General features: G+C 30.5%; 1 protein-coding gene across 8 annotated transcripts; it reads right to left on the bottom strand.

The window, feature by feature from the left end:
- Positions 1 to 3,367: 3,367 nt before the first annotated feature.
- On the bottom strand, positions 3,368 to 22,363 carry tyf (twenty-four). 8 transcript variants are annotated; one of them, XM_076627823.1, is made up of 10 exons: positions 21,915 to 22,362; positions 20,209 to 21,849; positions 16,348 to 16,461; positions 15,918 to 16,280; positions 15,430 to 15,699; positions 14,946 to 15,339; positions 14,347 to 14,781; positions 13,883 to 14,258; positions 12,028 to 13,718; positions 3,368 to 11,698 (listed from the first exon to the last, which is right to left on the bottom strand). In XM_076627823.1, exons 2-10 carry the CDS (start codon positions 20,476 to 20,478, stop codon positions 11,634 to 11,636), a joined length of 3,978 nt encoding a protein of 1,325 aa, XP_076483938.1. In that variant the 5' UTR covers positions 20,479 to 21,849; positions 21,915 to 22,362; the 3' UTR covers positions 3,368 to 11,633. The 8 variants fall into 8 exon arrangements, with proteins under 8 accessions (XP_076483938.1, XP_076483939.1, XP_033199110.1 ...); XM_076627824.1 differs by having other exon boundaries at positions 20,209 to 20,945; positions 21,792 to 22,362; XM_033343219.2 differs by having other exon boundaries at positions 13,883 to 14,084; positions 14,160 to 14,258; positions 20,209 to 22,362.
- Positions 22,364 to 22,468: the final 105 nt, after the last annotated feature.

Here is a 22,468-nt window from a genome sequence, read left to right on the forward strand (position 1 = left end):
TAGATCATTTAAGAATGTATTAATACTGCGTCCTCAGCAAATAATAACTTGCAATGTTTGCAATACTGATTGCAATATGCGCAATTTCTTGATCTGATATTTTTATAATGCGAATAAATTTTTAATTTCCTTTTACGATGGTGTATAAGAAGTTTTAAAAGTTTATTCTAACAAATAAACTTTGAAATATTGTTATACTTCATGTATAGTTAAGATTCTATAAAATTGTATTTCAAACACTTAGATCAGTAATGATCTAGCAATTACTTTCAGCTTATTATACTTTGACTTTTATCATTCTTACTTACTCATATCGTATAGGACTGTTAAATAATATAATATTTCTTATTAAATGATATCTATATACATATGTTAATAATTATTCAAGTAGCTTAAATTGCGGAGCGATTATGGTTTGTATTAATATCTAAATTAATAGATTGTAATCAAAGCTAGTAAAAATAATTAATGATCATATTTGTCGATACGAAAGTAATTTATTAAATACGATAAGGCGAGTAATCAAATTTTAATCTTGATTTTGATCTTTTTATGCAGAGCAAAAAGGAAATATGAAATGCTGTAAAAAATATTTTTGGGGAAACGATGATATAAAAAAATAGTTACACCATGAAATTGCAACATTTGCGTTTATTATCCTGTTTAAATTACCTCTAGAATGAGTCAGTTTTACAGCCCGAGAATTACCGCTAGGAACTTGAAAAAACGTAATTATGTAACAGGAAATAAGGCCACAATATGTCTTAAGCATTTTCTTAATAACCATTGAATAGGTATTGAATATAAAATTAAATAATTAAATAATTAAATCATTTTTAAATTTGTAAAGCTTTTTAGTACTAATAAGATAACAATGTATCATGTAAAAAAAAATAAAACAAACAGGAAATTGTTTTTATGTATTCGAAATTATTAAAAAATATGAAAATTATTCACATAGGAATTTGGATCGATTTGCATAATTATAATATTTTCAACAATTTTTATGAACTATAATATTTTTAGAACATGCAATTTAGTATTTGCGCAGAATGCATGTATTTCAATCGTTTTTGTAATAAGATATTTTTATGATTTAGAAGAATAAGATAAATCGTGCTATTAATATTGGAATATAATATTACCAAAAGCAGATGTTTGTGTTAAAATCTCCTAAACAATAGTAACAACTGGCAATTGTTACTATTTTTACTTTTCAGAATATAGATATTATCGAAAGACAGAGGAAAAATGATACTTATACATATGTTTGAAAGAACTTTAAAGTGTCTCCAAGCGAATCGATATAATCAGTATGATGTATTTCGTTATTATTAATTGTCTGTAGAACAAGGATGTTATGATCGCGGCGATAAAAGATTGGAAAATGAATAATTCTACAAATGAACAATTTATTGAAACGATATCGAAAAGCGCTACAAGATAAGGCTATTTGAGTTACACGCGTATACACCACACTTGAAGAGAGGAAGAGCAACGCTCATTCCTGAATTAAACAGCATATAGATGGGAAACTCGCTAGCTGCCATAACGCAGTCACACTTGCACGTATCGCTCACATTGAACACTCAAATGCAAAATGCTTAAATCATCGATAGAAATCAACTCTCTCGTAAAGAGTCGTATTTGTAATATTTTACGAAACAAGATGTTTAAAACCTTTTATTATATTAACTGTTTGAGTCTGATCGCGCTGTTTAGATTTTGTGTCGAGAAGTCCCAGTACATTTGAACGCTACGGATGACTGACGGTATTTTGTATTTCACTATTATCTTCTCAATAATTTTTGTTGAAAAAACTTGAAATATTTATAAACTAATAGTACGCATATATAATAATATAGATGTATTTGATAAAGTAAAAAATATGACGAGCGCTATTGCGCCGCTTGTTTCTCTTCGTAATCGATTAAGACAAGCGCTATCGCACTGTTCGGGATTTTTCGACCTTGTTTTTTCAATGATCTCTGGGACTCAAACGGTTAAAAAAAATATAATTTATATAGTTGATTAGATTTAAAATAGAAAAGATAGTGGCAGAAATATCTTTTTTTAAATACATGTTAAAAAATATAATTGTTGTAATGTGTTATAATTCCTCATACTAATCTATTTAGAAAAGATGTATCACACGAAGATGGAACATTAATTTTGCTAAAGTAACTTATATCAGAATTCAAGCTGTAACTATATTATTACATCTTTGTATTTGACACACTGGATTATTATTTTCTACTTCAATGTAAAAAGTAATTCCTGTCGAAGTTGCTGTCATTTGATGAAGGTTAATTACTTGAGTTTCTGGTATTTTAGTATAAGTTATGTTTAAAGCATATTTACCTGTTTCCGATATTCTTCTTCGATGTCTAATCTCGTTGATGTTGCAAATTGTTTGAACTATGTTTGGTCATTGTTCTTACGATTTTAGTCAGATTTCGTAACAAGATAAAGAAAGCAGACTTACAATATCGTTGTATCCAAATAAATGAAAAATATGTTTGCTTTTTTTGCACCGATTACTTAATCACTATACTTGATTTTTTAGAAAGAAATAAAAATATAGGATTGCAAAATTTGCTGTTGTTAATTATCACAAATTTTGCAGTTCTTTACTCTTATATTCTTTTCCTTTGATTAAAGTTTTTACTATCAAAAACTACTTCGCTTTTAAAACTAAAATTAAATAAAATTTTTGTTATAACGATATTAAATAATATTTATGCTATAAATCAAATAAATTATTTTTGGAAGGAATATCTTCAAATTAATTTCTGGTAACTCACTTTTCTTTTATTGAAAAACGTTGCCATTTACGATTGATTGTTGAATCTAAAGAGTTTCTCAAATTTTTATATTTCAAATTACTGTTAACGTACACAAGAGTTATTAATCTTTAGTTGTTTTGACTGACGGTGAAGGATTGCGAATGTTATATTATTTCAGGATGAAAGATGTTATATCTGACTTCTAGACTGTTCTGTTCACTAACAAATTTGAAAATAAGTACAACGGAATTTGTGGCTAACGATACTATTAGTTATTATTACACTAAAGAAGATTCTATTTTACAATGTAAATCAGGATTTAATTAATCTCTGATTAAAAATCTCAATTTTTTATATAAAAGATACAAGAATTTTTATAATTAATTTTGAATAATTCAATAATAATTTTTTTTGGGATTAAATATGATCGAGGCTATAATATTCGACTCATTAAAAGAACAAAAAAAAAAAAGAAAAAACAAAATGAATAAGATTAGAATTAAAATCAAGTTTTTAAATAAAATGCTGAGCGTGCATGACAATAAGGGGCTAATAACAAAAACAAGTGATGTTCTCAACAATTTGTAGCGCAAGTGATATCATTTAATGCCAAGCAATCAAATAACATTGACATCAGATAATTGAAGGCATGGCAAAAAATTATTTTAACAACTATATTCGTTCGTGTCCTCGAATTTCGTGTTCGCAAAAGACGCTGTGAAAAGCTTTTAGACATAAACTTTTGCATCCTTTCCATGTTTTTCAACACAAATCAATTTCATACGGTACAAAGTATACTCTAGCTCGGAATTCATACGCTCAAAATTTCATTTAATAAGAAGACTCATTTACATCAATTTTTCCAATACTGAATCCCTACGAGAACATATTTCTCTATAAAAGAAAGAAAAGGGAAAAATTCTTGTTTATCTAAAAACTTTACAAGCGGTCTCACTTGTTTTTTGTCTTCCTTCAAGTTTCGCAGCACGCTTTTATTTTACATTTATTATCAATCAACATTGAAAAGAATCGATTTCGCGATTGTGCTCTTTCTTCTTCTTCTTCTTCTCCTCTTCCTTCCTCCTTTCTTCTTTTACCCCTGCTATATGTTCGTTCGTCGGCATTTGCTTTCTTTTCTCTAACGATATCCTTTATTGTCGCTATTTTAGCAAAAAGAAAGAAAACAAAGAAGTAACGTTGACATTGCTCGACAGACGTAATCGATATATAATTTCGTTAGGAAACACTGTGCTTCCGTCTACGCTATTTCGTTTTACAAAATAAATAATGCTTAATTCGTAAGATCAGTATTTCTACGTGTGTAGTAACTAGAAAAATAGTTCTGTTTCCAGACGATCCGCGGATCCTCTGATTTTTCCTTGTCTCCCGGTAAAATAATATCCGAGTGTTATTTTGGAATTTCGATGAAATGCGCGCGAGAACTTGAAAAAATCAACTATTATCAGATTATTTTTCGTAGTAGTAGTAGTAGTAGTAGTAATAATAATAATAATAATAATAATAATAATAATAATAATGACAATGATAATAATCGTTTGTCGTACAAATGATAGAAACGTTCTTCTACACGCTAATACTCATATGTATGTATGTATATATATATATATGTGTGTGTGTGTGTATGTGTATATATGCAGATTCTTGTATGTATATGTACATATATATATATTTATATATAACATTTTAATGACGATCAACAAAATTTACCAGTGAACCTTTACGCAGAACAGCTGAAAATTCTTCTTTAAACGGAGGCAGAGAAAATTCGTACTCATTGGTCGTACACAGTGCAATAAATACAAATTTCCGAACGCTATTTTCTTTCTCTCCTCTTTGTTTTTTTCCTTTTAAATATAATATACAACAAGGTAACAGTATTTAGACAGGTCGTCGAACCGAAGAAGTTGCATTCAGTGCATGTTGGGTGCAACCAATGTAAAAACGCAAGTAGTTTTATTACATTCGACAAACGAAAATAATAATATAATATAATATAATAATAATAATAATAATAATAATAATAACGAAACTACATGTAACACAGTGAATTTGAAAAGCGCACGGTATTTCAGGTGAGATCGAGATAAATAGTGCACGTTTGATCGCGTGACATCGTGAAAAAGAGAAAAAAAGAAAAGAAATATATATATATATATACTGTTGAAAACGAAAACGAATTGAACAATTCGATCGATCAAAATTGGGGAACTAAAGCAGAAAAGAATAAAATAAAATAAAGCAAATATAGCAAAATAAATAAAAACTGGCAGAATACGATATAAATGGCTAGTAAATAAAGTATCCTCTTTGTAATTCCTTATTACTTTTGCAAGAGAAAAACCTTGAAAATAAATTCATTTTTTCTTTTCTTTTCTTTTTTTTTTTTTTTTTTGTAAATCAATATTTTATAAATCAAACGGAGGCGTTAAAGAGTCTTCCTCCTGAAAACGATACCAAGGAATGTTGAATATTTCTGAGATTGCTTTGCTTCTCCTTCCTTCCCCTTTCTTTTTACACTTCTTTTTTCTGTTATTTTTATTAAGTAACTAATCATAGGAGCCAGACGAGAAAAACGTCGATTTCTGAAATTCTCTAGTCAAACATATATAAAAGTGGCGCAATGACGTGATACAGGTAGGATCGTCAGTAATGCACACATCGAGATGTTCGAAGAAAAATAAAGTTAAATAATTTCTAAATCCTCGATACTTAAAAATACTTGCTTAATATTTTAACGTTATTCTTTTCCAAATATACTCGCGTATGTGCATTCGTATGCCTCTAACAATGCTGCATTCAGCAATCTTCCATCATATATGGACTTATTTTCACTTCTGATCCTCCTCTGACAACCACAGAATACGCGTTCCTCGTAAGTAAGCAAGGAAAAAGCGCAAGTTTACATAACAATCGTATAAGAAGTAAAAAAGAAAGATAGAAAGCTGTGCGAGAAATGAGAGGAGTCATCGCGAAAGCATAACGAGAAAGCGTAACAGAATCAATGAAAAAGTAGATAACATGCAAGAAATATGTAGTCACGCTCAAAACTCTCGTTGTTTTCTTATCCCATGATTTTCGTTAAATCGAAACGTATATTTCTCTCGTGTATTCTCGATGCACTTGTTGAAATCTACATGTATGTTTTTTTATTATTTTCTTATCTTTTTTGCGTTTTTTTATTTGATATATTTAGACTTTCACGGTTATGAATGAAATAAACGCGTTACTAGCGCTTTAATCGTTTACAAATTAAACGCAGGAGACGGTGGTTGGTTGTTTCTCACATTTCGCATGATCGCTTCTTTTTCATACAACATATATCTATTTATATATATATATATATGTATATCGAAGGATATCTCATAGAAATTTCCACGTTCAAATTCTACGATTTGTATGTGTATTTCTCTCTTTCTGTGTGAATCTACACGCACGCAACTAAGGAAGAGGAAAACAAAATAAAAAAAAAGAAACAGGAAAAGAAAGAAGAAAAAAACGAAGAAATAGAGATATTATATCACAGTATCGTACGCAAAGCTTGTATGAAATCGCAGATAGAACAGCATAAAGGCCAAATGGCGACACTATACGCGTTTTTCTCGTTATCTTTTTTTTTCTCTCAATGTGAATAATTATTTGGGAGGACATTATTTCTTTTTTCGCTCTCATGTGTAGAAGCATATTGAAATACACACTATTTCTCATTTTCTCTTTCCCTCGCACATCTGCACTTTTTCTCTTTTGCATTCTCCCTTTTTTTCACTCTCTTTCTCGCGCTCGCTCTCACTTCCACTGCATATTTTCTTCGTTTACACTCCATGGCAAATGACTCTTTACATCCATGGTCCATGATAGCTTTGCATGAATTTGAAGTTCTCAGTATCGTTAATAACAAAATAGTAAGCAACGACCGCTGTATTTACGCATCCTGAGAATAAATCGGGGTTTTCTTTTTCTCTTTTCAATTCCACTTTTTCGACTGATTCTTTCTCTTAACATGACACAAGACACGCGTCTTTCACAATTTTTCTCTGTTGCATTCGCAAAATGAATTCCATTTCCGTTTCTTTCGTTACTCTCTTCGTTCTCAGTCCGTTTTTCTCTCATCGTGCCAGATTTAAACGATTTATCATCTGAATACGTATCATCGGCGAAATACAGTATGCAAGTAATATTCGAAAATATTTCACTGATTTTTTTTATCGGTTTTTTTTTGTATTTTGGCTTTTCAGCTGACAAGAGAAAAGAAAACAACAGTTACCTGATTATTTATGCGTATATCACAATGCTTATCTATGCTCTAAATAGATTAATCGCTAAGCAAACGGCAGATAATACAATACGGCGTTAATGTAAAAAAGGAAAATTATATATATATATAATTATATTGAATATATATAATTATATATGTAGATATATATATATATGTCATTTTTATATATACATATATAAACATCACTATAGAACATGTTCTGTTATAGAACGTGTGTTGTATTCAAATATCAATTTTTAATTTTCTCACTGAGTACTTCTTAATTGACATCTTGCCAATTCCACGACGCGAAAAAGAAAGACATAAAAAAATAAAGGAACTCGAATATTACTTTATACTGTGTTTTTATACCCACAAAAGGGAAATCCTTTGGCAACATACTTAAACGTTGGCAACAACATCCTCTCTCCAGTGCTGTTCTTTTTTTTTTCTTTTGTTTCGTTTCAGCTGGACAGCACAGCCTTTACCATACACGCAAAATATTCTCTGTTTATTCCTTTTATACACGCATAAGCACTCGCAAATAGCTTCTGTGATTCTCCGTATAATCGTTATCGATAATCAGCAAGTACAATTAATAGTTAATCGAATAGCTTCATCGTAATCATTAGCAATAATTAATAATAGTTATTAATATACGTATATACAGTACAGAAAAACTGCTTTACACTGAATAACAAATTGTACAGTGATACAAGGCTAACATTGAGATCTCTTCTTTTCTTTTCTCTTGCTTTCTCTTTCACGCTGTCTCTTTCTCTCTCTCTCTCTCTCTCTCACTCTCGATCAATTATTAACCTTTATCTGCTTCTTCTTTTTACTTGTTTGAACACTATCAACATGCCCGCGCTGATAATGAAGTTTCATCTTGAGCAGATGTAACCCACGAATACATAAACATTTCTGGAAACTTTCTGTAACCGGAAGCGCATTTGAAAGTTCAACATTCGTGTCGAAGGAAATCGATTACCTTGAAATTATAATATCTCCAAAAATGTTTCGATTATTCGTCGTGATCGTAATGTAATCACGTTACTTCTGGATACACACAATTGTTTCGGCCTATGAGAACAGCTCTAGCGGAATTACATAGACGGTACTGTCGAAACTTGGCGAAGCAACCAAACTTACAAATAAAATCATTGGAAAATCCCTTTCACATGCACAGTTTCACAAGAATAAATTGGTACACATGCGTTTATACGAACATAACAATTCAAGACGGGAAATAACATCAACTATTTCTGTGTTTTTTTTGTTATTTTTTTTTCTTTTTTTCCATTCGTTAAATTAATTTTACATCTTAGCGACGTTTCAACAGTTTCAACCGAATCTATATCACTGATATAATATAGGCTGAGAACGAGATGTGCAAGAGTAATGCGCTTGATTTTGGAACTTCATTACGTCCAATTAGGATTTTGTGCCCTTTTCGCAGACGAAACACGTACATATTTGCGTTACAGCACAGGCTATTAGTTCATGGATAAATGCAATTAGCCTGTTATTGAACGAAATAAGCAAGCTTTTTTTCCTTTTCATTAATGTTTAAAACGCTTAAATAAGTGAAAACAGAAGAATCATACACTTTACCTGTTTCGTCGATCACTATTAATTTGGTACTTATAAATTCAACAAAGAATATAATATGATACATTATCACCTTGCACGTTGATATTTATACATCTTCGTCTATCTTTTTCTTTTTTGTCATTCGTTATAACACAATTAGTTAAACCGTGTATTCGGTACATAATATCGTTTCGCGGCATAGCTGCCATTCTGCAACGCATACACAATTTATGGTCCTATTTCTCTTCAAGTACTTCTGTGCTAATCTCTGTGAAGCTTAACAGTCTTGGCCATTTGAACCGGTCAATGGCACAGGCTGATACTGCACTCTACTAACTTTAAGGCGATGAAGCACCTGACTTTTGAGTAGTTTCTTGCACGCCGGATAGAAATACCCCGAAGAAACATCATCCACTTAAAGTAAGGATAAAACTATTACCACCTAATCATAATGTGATGTAATGTAATAGGTCTTTCGATTAAAAATGAATTGGTCATAGTACAGTTGAATATAATGATTTATCTAGGCATTCAGAAGTGACTGATCCGTTGCACTAGAAATTTTTCTGCATTTATGAGAGAGAAAAAAAATGAGATATATTGATTTTTATACTGTAAAATGATTGATGATGACGATAAAATGATTCGACTAAAATTCATTGTGAAACTAAATCATAATGCTTTATCGTATGCTTTAGTATTGGTATATTATACTATCAAAAAAGAAAGTATATCAAGCATATCAATGATAACACCCATTGAATGATGTTTTCTTTGAAGTATATTCCAACATGCATTAGTGGTTTTTATATATGTTAAATACTTTTAACTTATTACTCATTCTTGAAAACTGTACCCCCAGCTGTACTGTACTGTTATATTGCGGAACAAAATGAAAAATTTTAACAGAGCTTATATTTTCTGTTTCCATGCATAATTTTGAGGGTAAAAAAAAAGACAACAACAAAAATCGCCAATTTTAATTTGTTAATTAGGATTAATTTCTGATTAATGATAATGTTAATAATAATAATAATAATAATAATTAATAATAATAATAATAATCTATACAGACAAACACGCTTCCATTCTTTTATATGAAACTTATCTGCAATAATTGATTAGCTTTATCTTTATCTTCGAAAATGATAAGTTTCCACACAATTTATTAATTGGTTATATTTTTGGCTCTAAATACGCGACACTTGCATTCGAATTGAAAATTATGTTTCGTTATATTGATTATCTATCAAAAAGTAAAATATGTTGGAGGTAGGCTTCCTACATAACGAATAGAATCGTTGTGAAAGGAATTGTATTAAGTCCATTTTTCCCGTTTATCTCTTTTTTTTTTTTTTTTTTGATTAACTACTCATATAAGCTTTTTTTCTTACTGTAGATCGATAACAACCACAAAGTGTATTAATTACTTTCTTTTTTACCATATTCAGAGGATAACATAATACGATGAAAAATTTTAAAAGAATTCAAAATACAAGTATTCAAAACTAAATTGGACATTAGCTAGTAGAATATTTACATGCACTATACGCATTCACTCCGTCATACTTTATGATCACAAGCAAGTAGTTTATTATAATTATTATTACCAATAATTAATAGTTAATTATTCATTAAATAAGCAAGTTTGTGTAAAAATTTAGCGTTTTTTGTTTTGTTTTTTTTTCATTTCGACACATTCGCACTCTTCTCACTGTCTCTATCCAATTCAGGACCTTGAGCACAGCATTGCAAAAAAAGTCAGTTTTCATTGTTCTCTCTCTCTCTCTTTTCCTTCTTTCAAATTTCTTAAACTATTATCTATTGCGGCTGTAAAAGTAACCACTCCATAAACTTGTAAGTCAATCACACTACTTTTTTTTAAATATTTTACACGTGTTCAAAAACACACATTCACCATTTTTCATTACACTTCACACATCTTTATAGCTTTCTTTACTTTTCTTTAAAGGTTCGTCTTAAATAAAGTACATGTAATCTAGCAACCATTATTTTTACGTTTAACCTTCCTTGAAAACGTTTTCCTTGAAGACTCACTGATGGTTGCAGTAATTCTTGTTTTCAAGGTGTTTCAAGATCATCTCTGCTCGTAATTACATCAAATAATTATTAGTAGTTTAGCAATATTTCCGACGGATGATCTCAATTTGGTATAATTAACATAACAGGCTGCTTTCAACTATTTTTAAACTTTATTACAATGGTCTACGATGTATTTTTTATTTCTTAAAGGCATCAGCATAAACCACCATGTCACAGCACATACAGTTTTTGAATAAACTTGCTTCATCATAATCTTGTTTCAGTTAATTTTTAAACTCCTTAAATAGTTTTTATATTTTTGTTTCAAAGTTGTAACACTTTCGTAGCTGATCCGAAAGGCATTTTACTTTTTGTCGTTTTTTCCCCTCAAAAATTATGAGGCATTTTAAGACTACATGAATTTTCACATTTTACAAGAAAATTGTTTATGTTTTGAAAGAGCGAAGTATGTTTTATGCATCACGAACTTATAATTTTCAGTCAAATATTGTATCAGATGTCAATACTGAAACTTAAATATTGTGTTATAACCTTTTCAAAGGTATTTTGCAACTCATTAATGTATGTACAATCAGAACATACACAATTTATAAGTCTTGTTTTTTTCCAGTGATTGATTATTATGTACATTAGTTTTAGAGGCACACCTTGCGCCAGTTGGCTTTACAGAATTATCACTGATGATTTGACTCAAAAATTAGTATAACGTTTATTGGCGATCGAAACTGATAGTTTCTGCGACTTGTTTGATACAGGTTCGATCAATTTGCTTGTATTTAGATATATATTTGGTCTTGCATAGTTAGCAGACTCCTCTGGCTGTTTACAGTTTTATAACGGATAACTTGCAATAGAGGTAATTTTGCAGTACAAAAACATTATTGTTGTTATTTACCCCATATTTCTTAGTGCCCATTTCACTGACCACTGTAGAACTGTATACGACCGCTTACTGGCATTTCCCTCATAACAGCGTCCCATGCTATATTAATGAAGAGAAACAAATGAAAGAATTACGAACTTTTAGATACCATACTGAATGCTAAATAGCGCGTGTATCTCCAATTTCATATCAAAAAATGCTATTAACTGCAGTAAATCAACTATATAAATATTTCAAACATAATTACATTGATCGGCACTTCCGCAAATTCTTACGATTGCCTTCAGCACTCAAGCAATTAACAATAGTTCAAAGATTAATTTATAGAATTCGATATCTTTTTTTAAAATATTACTGATACCGCATTATTTGATCTTTTATTAAAAAATTGGAGGCAATGTAAAGTCATAAAAGAAAAATATACTTACCTAAGCCAACGAACGAGACGATTTTATCATGATTGTACGTTTGTATATTAACATCTTCTTCAGGAGCTACATAGAGCATAGAAAAATCTTCTTTTGGTTGATGGTGATACTTTTCCATTATTCCTGGTGGAGGTGTGGGTGGTGGTGGCAAACACGTAGGAGGAGGGAATCTTGGAGGATAACCCATGCACGGTAATCGCTGTACCATCACTGGATGCAGAGGTTGTTGAGTTACATGCGTATTTGGAGGTTGCATGAAATTAGGCGTAAATTTATCACATCTCATGTGTTTGTCAAATATTGGAGGATATCTATCGAAATTAGAAGGTGGTTTGTTTATGAGTGGTGGAGCAGAAGGAAATACAGAACTAACGCTTGAAGTCTCTTCGGTTGTCGAATCTTCCGACAATAAAAGTTGTTCGTTAATTTCAAATCCAAACCTAAGTTCCGTAGGTAACTCGCTGTTCTTGGTAATATCTGCTGCAGTTTCATCTAGTAATATAACTGCAGGTCTTGAAGTTTTTTGTTTATTGGATGTTTGTAATTCTGCTTTCTGTGTTTGATCTTTATCCGAACTGGAACTTTGTTGTTTCGTTTTCTTACATTCGGAATCTTCTTGTTGTTCTTGTTTCGAACTTACAGAGTATACATTTCCCGATTTAACCGTTTCATGCTTCTGTTCTTTTAAGATCTTTGTTGATTTTTCAGTTTTTGTCAACTTGATTGCTTCTGATTCAATATTTTGCAGTTCTTGCATTCCTTTCGGAGTATTTGTAGTATTAGCTTTTTGCGATTCAACTTCATCATTTGAAACAATCGCTGGATTATTTTTATTTTCACAGTGCGTATTAGAATTTTCAGTATTTTGTGATTTTTTTGCATTTTCATCATGAAAAGTATATCCAACTTTCTTGAAATGTTGATCTTCATGTGATACTTGATTTTGTATATTTTGATTATTTTGAACGTAACTTCCTCCTCCTCTGCGTGTTCGTGGATTATTACACCTTGCATTTACAACAGTGTCTTTATTATTGACACTGTTGCAGTTAGGATTGTTGTTATCAGAATCGGGATTACAATTGGTTACAGTATTATTAAGTTTTGATGGCACTGCATTCGTTACTGAAGTCTCGTTTGATGTTGTGATATGATTATTACAGTTCACGGCTTTTGGTTCTTGTTGTGTTAAATTTTGACGCATTTTTTCAATATCTTGTACATATTTAATAACCTGGATATTTTTATTAATAGCTTCTTCTTGAGCCTCTGCCTTGTTTCTCTCCGTTGAATTTTTCATTTTCGTCAAAGTCGGTGATGGTGGTTTTTCGAAACTTAGATTCAGAAGATGATTCGAATGGGTGAAGCTATGTTGCCTTGTTTTTCTATCCGAGTGTTGTAATTCATCTAAACTAGGATAATAATCTTGAGGAATCTTGTCTGGTTCTGAAGGTGTTTTGGGTGGCACACTAGGCCACGAAGATGTACTTAACATGTTTGGAACTATTGCAGACATATTTAACACTGAATTGTGAGTCATATTAATAGTTGCCATACGAGCTATGTCCGCGTAACTTGCTTGCGGCGTTCCGCCCGATGAGGTAGCTATTTTTGATAAATTATGTTTGGACGTATTTGATGTAACTGGTAATGAATGGACAGAATCAGAATCGCTACTGTCTGATTTATCACTGCAAATAATAATTACTTTAATTAGCTAAAATGTCTTCAATAGTGTAAGTTATATAAACTATATGAATAAAATACTTGATTTTTTTTATAAATTTATCCTCTTATAGATATCTTTCAAAGTAACATATATGGAAGAAATTAAAAAGGAAGTTGTATTAATTACCTTGGTGGCATACTACTTGCTGATTTTCTTCGAAGTTCAGGAGAAAGTGGTGTTCTATATTCATTAGAAAATCCTCTGGAATTTTGGAGATAAGATCCTGACGTTGTTAAATTCTGTGCTCTACTGCCACTGGAACTTCTTCTCTGTTTTTTACTTTTCTTCTTTTTCGTAACTACCAGGAATTCTGTTTCATGTTCAGGCTCTGGATTGATTTTTTTATTGGAGTTTCGACGACTAGCATAATCATCTCCGGTATCATTGCAATATATAGACTGACCTTCTTCCGTTCCCCAAGATCGTCTATCGCCACGACTATCGATAGCTGCGTCCCCTGTGCTTCTTTGTTTCGCACGGCGTAATGCAACATTGATCGTGCCTATTCAAGCGATACAAACAAACTTCATAAACTTTTTGCGTTGTTTTATAATTACTTAAATAACAAGCTCTTATAATCAATTACTTACCATGTTGACTTGATATACTACTGGCACCACTAGAACTGACGCTTTTCTCCGTTGTGAGGTCTTCGAGTTTAGTCTTAGATATTTCTTCGAGGGAATTAGACTTCTGTAATTTGGCAGGTAACTGTTCCCTTTTATTATCTTTCTCTCTACTTCTTGGCTTTGCACCTGAACTAGTTTTTACTCTTACCGGATTACTTGGTTTTCCTTTTTTACTTTTAGATTCTTTATTTTCAATAAAATTAATTAAACTGTCGATATCTTCATTGCGATGTCCTTCAACATTTTCAGCACTGTATACAATAACATTAGGTTCTTGAGTGTGCTTTCTTCTAGGTTTTTTCCGTTCCCCATTATAGTTTTGTACTGGATTCCCATTTTCATCCAAGGACTTCTTTTCTCCAGATCCGGTAGTATGCGCTGTATACCTCGAGCCTTCTGTGCAAAATTTATATATTTCAATTTGTTATAAATTGAAAGCTTTTATAAATGTCAATACCACAAAAATGTAATATTTAAAAATTATTAATGATATCTAAGTATTTGCAATGTATGATAATTTTATGATAAATAATATTTTATAATTTTGGTATATCACCTACCCATTGTAATATTTTGTGTTTGTAAGGATGCAGACATCATGGAGCACAAACTTGGAATTACTTTACCCTGACTAGCACTAGAACTATTTGCAGTTCCACCAATACCACATTTCACACTATTGAAAGTTTGAAAAGAAAGGGCTCCAGTTACTTCTGTACCATTAACAGATATTTTTGATTTATCTTGCTTCCCACTATGTTCACGGAGAGAGAAATCTATTGTAGTATCCACAGGAGTTTGAGCTATATCGAAAGGAGTGCGCGATATATATTGAGGTCTACGTGGTTCAATAATTTTCATTTCAATTCCTTCATCATCTTCCGTATCTAAGGAGTGAGGTCTCTGAACCCCACTTATAGTAGATCCCACATTTCTTTCACTAATAGTACCCACCTAAAATAATTAATACAAAGATAAATAAATATAAATAAATAAAACGCACTAAATATATACAATTATTGTATTAATAATATACGAATTTACCTCAGCATCACCTAAATCAATGACCATGTAATCTGATTTATACTCTGGTGGTGGATTATCTGATTCAAGCATTTCATTTGTCCCGTATTTTCCTTTGTTACCTCTTTTCTCACGCACTTCAACTTCACTTTCGCACAAATCCCTTTTGGTATCCTTTTTATCTTTTTCCTTTTCTTCCTTTTTTGTACTACTATATGATGGTTTATCTAAAGATCTGGATTTTTCTTTGTTAGTCCAATCGTATGCTCCTCTTTCTTCACAGAAACCCTTCTTAAAAGGCAGAAAAGGAAAGTATATATTTAATTAAGTAACAACTCAATGTTGTGTTTACATAATATGTTACATAAAACTCACAGCTATATTGTTTTTTACAAATAATTATTTTAAATAAAATTAATGAAAAAATATAGGAAAATTAATTCATAATCACAAATAATCAATTTAATCCAACAATTTTTATAAGCAGTTTTCAATAAATATATATATACCTTTTTGTCAAATAATAAGTCTAAATTAGCCAATGAAGCAAGACTGTGTGATGCATTAACATTCGAAGGTAACGAACCACCTTCTCTTTGTCTTGCAGATACACTAGGTCCTGTATATTTTTTATTCTTTCTTCTATTTCCTCCGTAGGTATGGCTAGATCCAGATGACAAATAAGCAAAACTACTATCAAACTCTGAAGCAATAGGTTGTGCTAAATTTTGCAATGACCCTCCATGTGTCAACCTTTCAGATACAGAGTCTCTTTTATGCCTCCTACGATTTGTCCCAGGTAAGCAACGTGAATTGGTTATTATCCTACGACCTTCTTCGGTTTCATCTGCTTCTGCTTCTTGAAGTAGTTCCTAAAATGAATATCATTAAATATGAAAATCATTTTATTTCAAGAAATAAAAATATAGCTATGCTTACTTTAAAAAGGCTTGATTTTCCTTCACGATCTTTGGGACATTTATAAGTTATAGCTTCATCCAATAGTGCACGTAATTCACCTTCATTTAATGCAGACAAAGTAGCTGGTTCTTCCTAAAAGATGCAATTAAAAGAAAAATTTTAAAGTTAGTTGTATATTATGAGTACATGTAATAATACCATCATTATACTTTGTATATAGAATTTAAATGAAAGATATCCTTGTAAAAAATTCATAAATAATAAATTAAATATAAATATAAGATGCAACAGAACAGATACAAGTAGATACGCATATCATCATATCAAAACATATTTTTCTTGATCAAGAACTATTATATAAGTTAAAATGAATTTTTGAACAGATTTTCTTTTATAATATAGAAATGACATTAATTTTTTAAAAATAAGTATATAAATTAATAAATTTTGTATCCAATTTAGTTAAAATATACATATTATAAAATATATAATGTTTGGGAACACTTTGTTTGTAACCTATACATGGTCTAGGAACATATTTGGCAATGTAGATTCAAATATGGAAAGTATGCCAAGAGTTCAATCCAAACTTTAAGCGTAAACCATAAGCGGCAATATATCCAAAGATGTACTAAGAAACTACAGAATATTCTAAATATCTATGACTTGCATAGATTATTTTATTACATTGTGCATTACTGTTATATTATATTATCCACTTTCTGTTGAAACCTAATTTATTACTTTAATTATAACTACGAAATATATAACAATTACGTAGATCAATCTATATTTAATTTAGTGTTTGTAAATAAAAATGTCTATAATTTTATTGTGTTACAATTAATAAATGTTGTATAAAAAAATGCATGTTATTTTACAGTATTTGTATTATTATGTGTTATATCGAACACCATAGTATAAACTAGACCACAAGGCAGATAAGTATAGATAGATTCCAAGAGTGAATTTAAGGTTTCACTTATTGGATTTTATGAAGAAATATACAGACCACATAGAAAAAAGTATATTAGTATAAATGATGTACACTAATGTCACATTTAACAGTACAATCTACACACATCATATACGTACATTACTTTCACTATGTTAATCATATGTATCATAAATCTTATTTCTAATAAACTCTTAAATGTATGGATCATTTATTTATTTATAATCACTAAAACTTTTAATATTTTCGTTAATACATAAGAGCAATACGTTTACTTTTTCTCCTTCCATTTTAAAATGCTTTTAAAATGTTAACCAATCAAAGCATGTAACATTATTATACTAAAATGTACATAACTGTTTATATAACAGGAAAAAAATTATAAATTTATATAATCTTTGATTTGATTTACTTACGAAATGCTGCATAAATAATATCATCAGCGAAATATTTTTCACCTGTAGGCTATAAACAAAGTAAAAAATATTGCAAAGAAACGATACATGATGTGTCATTTATTTTTCGTGGTAATTTGACCAACATTACCCTGCGGTAACCTGACTAGCTTCATTCAAAGCAAAATATCTTATCAGAATGGCTGCCCACGTAAAAAAAAAGAAAGGAAAAACTGACTGCAGTCTTTTTTTCTGTATTTGAAACAATACACAGATATCGTCGAAAAGACAAATCGTTTAGTAACAAACTTTCATCAAAAACAAAGAAAGTTAAAAATGATTACGATTCCTCCCAGAATATGCCGTTTTTACAAAGATAACAAAACCTTTGCGAACTTATTGACCGTGAATCGTCATAACACACAATGAAATACTTTGTACGTTTTAGCAGCTAGGTTAATAATAAACTCTTATCATTATTAGCAGAAAAAAAGAGGGTAAAAAAAGGAGAAAATGTTATCATTCGTTTCGCACTATTGGGTAATATCCCACGAAAAAAAAGGAAAAAAAAGAGAAAGAACAGATACGTGGTTTCGTGTACGAAACAATACAAACCAATCGTCTTTGAAGATTTCAGAAAGCACTGTTAATGAATACTCGTAAGTCCTTGGAAATGCGAAAAGGATAGCCAATAGCGAGTTTACCTTCGGTCGTAAATTAAAATAGGACACACACCAGGAATTGAAGTTTTGGGCTTGTCCAGAGATCGATAGGGGGTCGCGATTAGCTAATTGAGACACGAGATACCGGGGTGACTTACAGACGAAGGAAAAATCTGCTGGGCAGTGCCGGCACGGAATTTATATTTTTAGAGGGCACCTGGGTCGGCTGCAGTCGTCTCTGCTCCGTCGAACTGCAGTCCCAGCAGTATAACCACCGTTACGTAGAGACCTCGCGCATTTGAGTATACGATAAACCGTAGCCGACGATATGCTATCACTGTTCACAAGAAATATTTATCGGCAGTATCAAAAATACAGTACCGATTTTAAATGCTATTGTGACGAGCGGGCGCGGCGCGCTCTTCTCACCATGGCCGCCGCCATTACACTGAGAACACGGCCATTCCAGGATCGTAACAAGCAAGGGCCCTTTCGTACACCTATCCGTTATTCTTTGTAAATCTATGTATATATACCGTGTACTGTATGCTTAAAAGAGTTGCATGAATTTACATAAAATAATTTATATAAAATTTAAAAAATATATAAAATTTTAAAAAATATAGTATACAAAATTATATTAAATTATATATAGACTGATTTATATAGACAGATATGACTGATATAGACAGATTTATATATTTTATGCAGTTTCATATTTTTTTATTAACATAATTGAAAAAATAGAACCTACATAAAAATTTCTTTCTCCCACTAAATGTTATAACAAGTATCTCACTTTAAATATTTTTTATATTTTTGCATATCATGTGCATTTTATACATTTTTGCACCTCCAAATATCCCATAAATGCATGAATATCTGTACTCTAGTTATATAATAAAATTAAATTTATATAATAATATAAAATTTACACGATAATATACACATATTCCTTTTCCATTATGCAAATACATATGATAAATATACATGAGTAAATATGTAAATATAAATATATGCACTACTATTGAACATTATAAAAACATACATATTATTTTATTTTTAAAGTTATATCTCATTTTATGAACTAAATTGCATAAAAATTAGTGATATGATTTCAATCATATATTATCTTTTTTTATCCATACATGATTTAGTAAAGTCTTTAATGCAACTCTTTTGATGATAAAATAACAAATATGTTTGCTTAAAATATAAACAAACTATAAAGTTTAATCATGATATCATCAATAATGTAATTTATGTCGTTCATATTTTAGGAACACATAGTTGTACATAATTATTTATACATAAATAGTCATACTATTATCAATTTGATTATATTTTTCATATTAATATACTATTTTCTTGTCATAAGATATGGAACATATTTTGTAAAACTTATGAATTTTTTATAGTGTTATACCATAATAATTAATTACAGATACTTCGTAAGCAATTATTGATTACAAACTTTTATATAAGTTGTCCATTGATAACTTTTAATTAAAGTAATTATATCAAATATTTAATTAATTTGAATTAAATGTATAAAGATTAATATGATTTAGAAATTATAAGATTTAATTTAAAAAATCAACTGTTATAAATACTATGTAGTCATTATAATAAGCAATGAATAACTTGCTGGAAGGTTTATATTATTTCTAGTTTGTATATATAAAATAATACTAGAAGTCAAATTTTAAACAAAATATTTTATACTATTTAAATTTAAAATACATTTTTATATATGTATGTGCTACATATTTATTTCTCATACAAATAACTAAAATGATATTATAGTATTACTCATTTCATTAATATGCATCTTGAACAATTTTGGAATCCTTGTATTTTAACTCACCTGCTTACTGTCAGAGGTAATACAAGCCGGTGCACTTGGAGTTGTTGAATCTGAATTAGTGTCAATGTTCGTCGAAACACATTCTGTATTCGTACCCTGGTTACTAACAGTTTCAACACCTACCACTGAATTCTCTATATTATTTCTTTCATTAGAGGTCTCACTATTATTATTTTCAGCAGCTTTGTCAGGTGCTACTGGTTCTTGACGATGTTCTGGCCCTGGGGCCATTTTGATCGAAATTGACAGTGTTGTGTCCACTGCACTCATAGTTTCATCATTTTTCTTTGGTGTTGTTAAGGTCTGAGGACCCGTTTCGTTTGATCACAGACGGCAATTTGAGATTCTCGCATGTCGTATTAGTTAAATTTTTTTCTTGATTTCAGTATTTAGTTTATGAAACTATCACGTCCATGTAAATGAAAGCATTTTACACTATGCCGATGTCACATTAGGTTAAATAATTAATTTAACCATTCCAAATTCAACACTTTTAATTGGATTCAAAAACAATACACGAATAAACAACAATAATTATTTGTGTTCAGATTGTGAGATTCAATTGATGACTTTTCCAATGTGCTCGACTTTACGCGCGTACCATGCGCGCTAGGAAATTGACAAAAATGGCACCGTCCACCATCCAGTGTCGTGACCGTCGATCAATTAGGGAACTGTTGTCTTTCAATTTTTCCTTTATTGCTCTGATATATTTTCAATTAACTCGTATATATTTTCTGTGGATTTACGTTAAATATTAAAAGTATAACTTCCTTCTCGTATTTTAATATCAACGGTTTTATCGTCGTTGAGGTTATTTCAAATCTACTTATCAGTTTCAACTACAGCTGTCGCTTGGTAGAATACGTTATATATGTTCTAACAAAACACGTACTATGTTTGCTGTACGAACTGATAGATAAATATTTATTTTATGTTTAAATCATATATTTATCAAAGAAAGAAATACAAAAGAATGAAAAATTCTTCTTGCACGTTGTTTTAATATTGATATATTCATTTGGAATTACTTGTTTCCTTTCCATAAGTAATAAAACATAAAAAATATAAAATTTGCGATATTACCGCCTTTCTCTGATAACAAATAAACTTTCGGTTAGAATTGAAAGTATATTTAAATTACTTAATTCATGCTATAATTATAACAGCAGATGTATATACGTTAGAACGTAAAATATACAATAAAATGAATGGAATGCTTTCTGTGGCACTTATTAGAATTTCACTCGCTGAATAAAAAATAATAATTATTTTTCAATGACATGCCAAATCAGTTCTTGGTGAATTTACAATTGTCTCGAAAGGCGTCAAAGAAAGTCCAATTTTGGAGTTACAAAATGAGGTTGATAATCGTCGTAGTTCGAGGTACTCATAAATTCAAAATGGCCGCTGACGATATTAAAATGCACATTTTTCTTTCAAGTATATGTTGCTTGCAAATCTTTTTTTATGCGAAATGCAATGTTACTGGTAACGTTGTTGCAACCGTGTATGGATGGAAGACGCGAAAATGTATTTGTCCAAAACGACGACACTGTTCCTAGCATCGCTTGTACACATACCAACAAGTATATAGTTTGTACTTGCTATTATTTCGTCGTGCATAAGTCTTGGAAGACACTGAAAAATCACTTTTGAAACATCTCACTGACAACTAAGGAAACTTTGTACAGAGTCACAAGTACCTGATCGGATCATTGAAGCGTATTTCAAAATCGTCGGCGAATTATCGATCGCATAATGTTACTTCTGGCTTATGCACTTTTCCGACGATGGCACTAAAGCGGTACGACAACGATATTTTCTATCGAAAACACTTGATTCTAAAGTAAACCAGAGAATCTCATTAACGAGATTTATTTAAAATACAACATTAATTGTATTCTAGTAAATGGAAAGTAGTCCACTCGAAACTTCATTGCACGATATCCAAAATCCAACCGTACGGTTAATCAGTTTTGCCACTAAAACATTTCACTTGTCTTCACTATCGTTCGATCGATATTATTCTTAGTTAATCACGTTAGGAAAAAAGTGAAGGAAAACTGACGTAAACCTGTACCGACAGTTTTCTCGCGACACAATAAACGATCGCTTTTGCGCAGAGAAACGGCGGACCAGCCGTTTAGCCTCCGAAAATGTCGTCTGGCTTCAGGAGCGTAACTATGTGTCAAGATATCTTTTTTGTAATTAACTTTTTACATTTCTGAGGTAGATTCTATTAAAATGGTATAAAAAT

The sequence above is a fragment of the Bombus vancouverensis genome, chromosome 2 (genome assembly GCF_051014615.1).
Source record: "Bombus vancouverensis nearcticus chromosome 2, iyBomVanc1_principal, whole genome shotgun sequence".
Classification (NCBI taxonomy): Eukaryota; Metazoa; Arthropoda; class Insecta; order Hymenoptera; family Apidae; genus Bombus; species Bombus vancouverensis.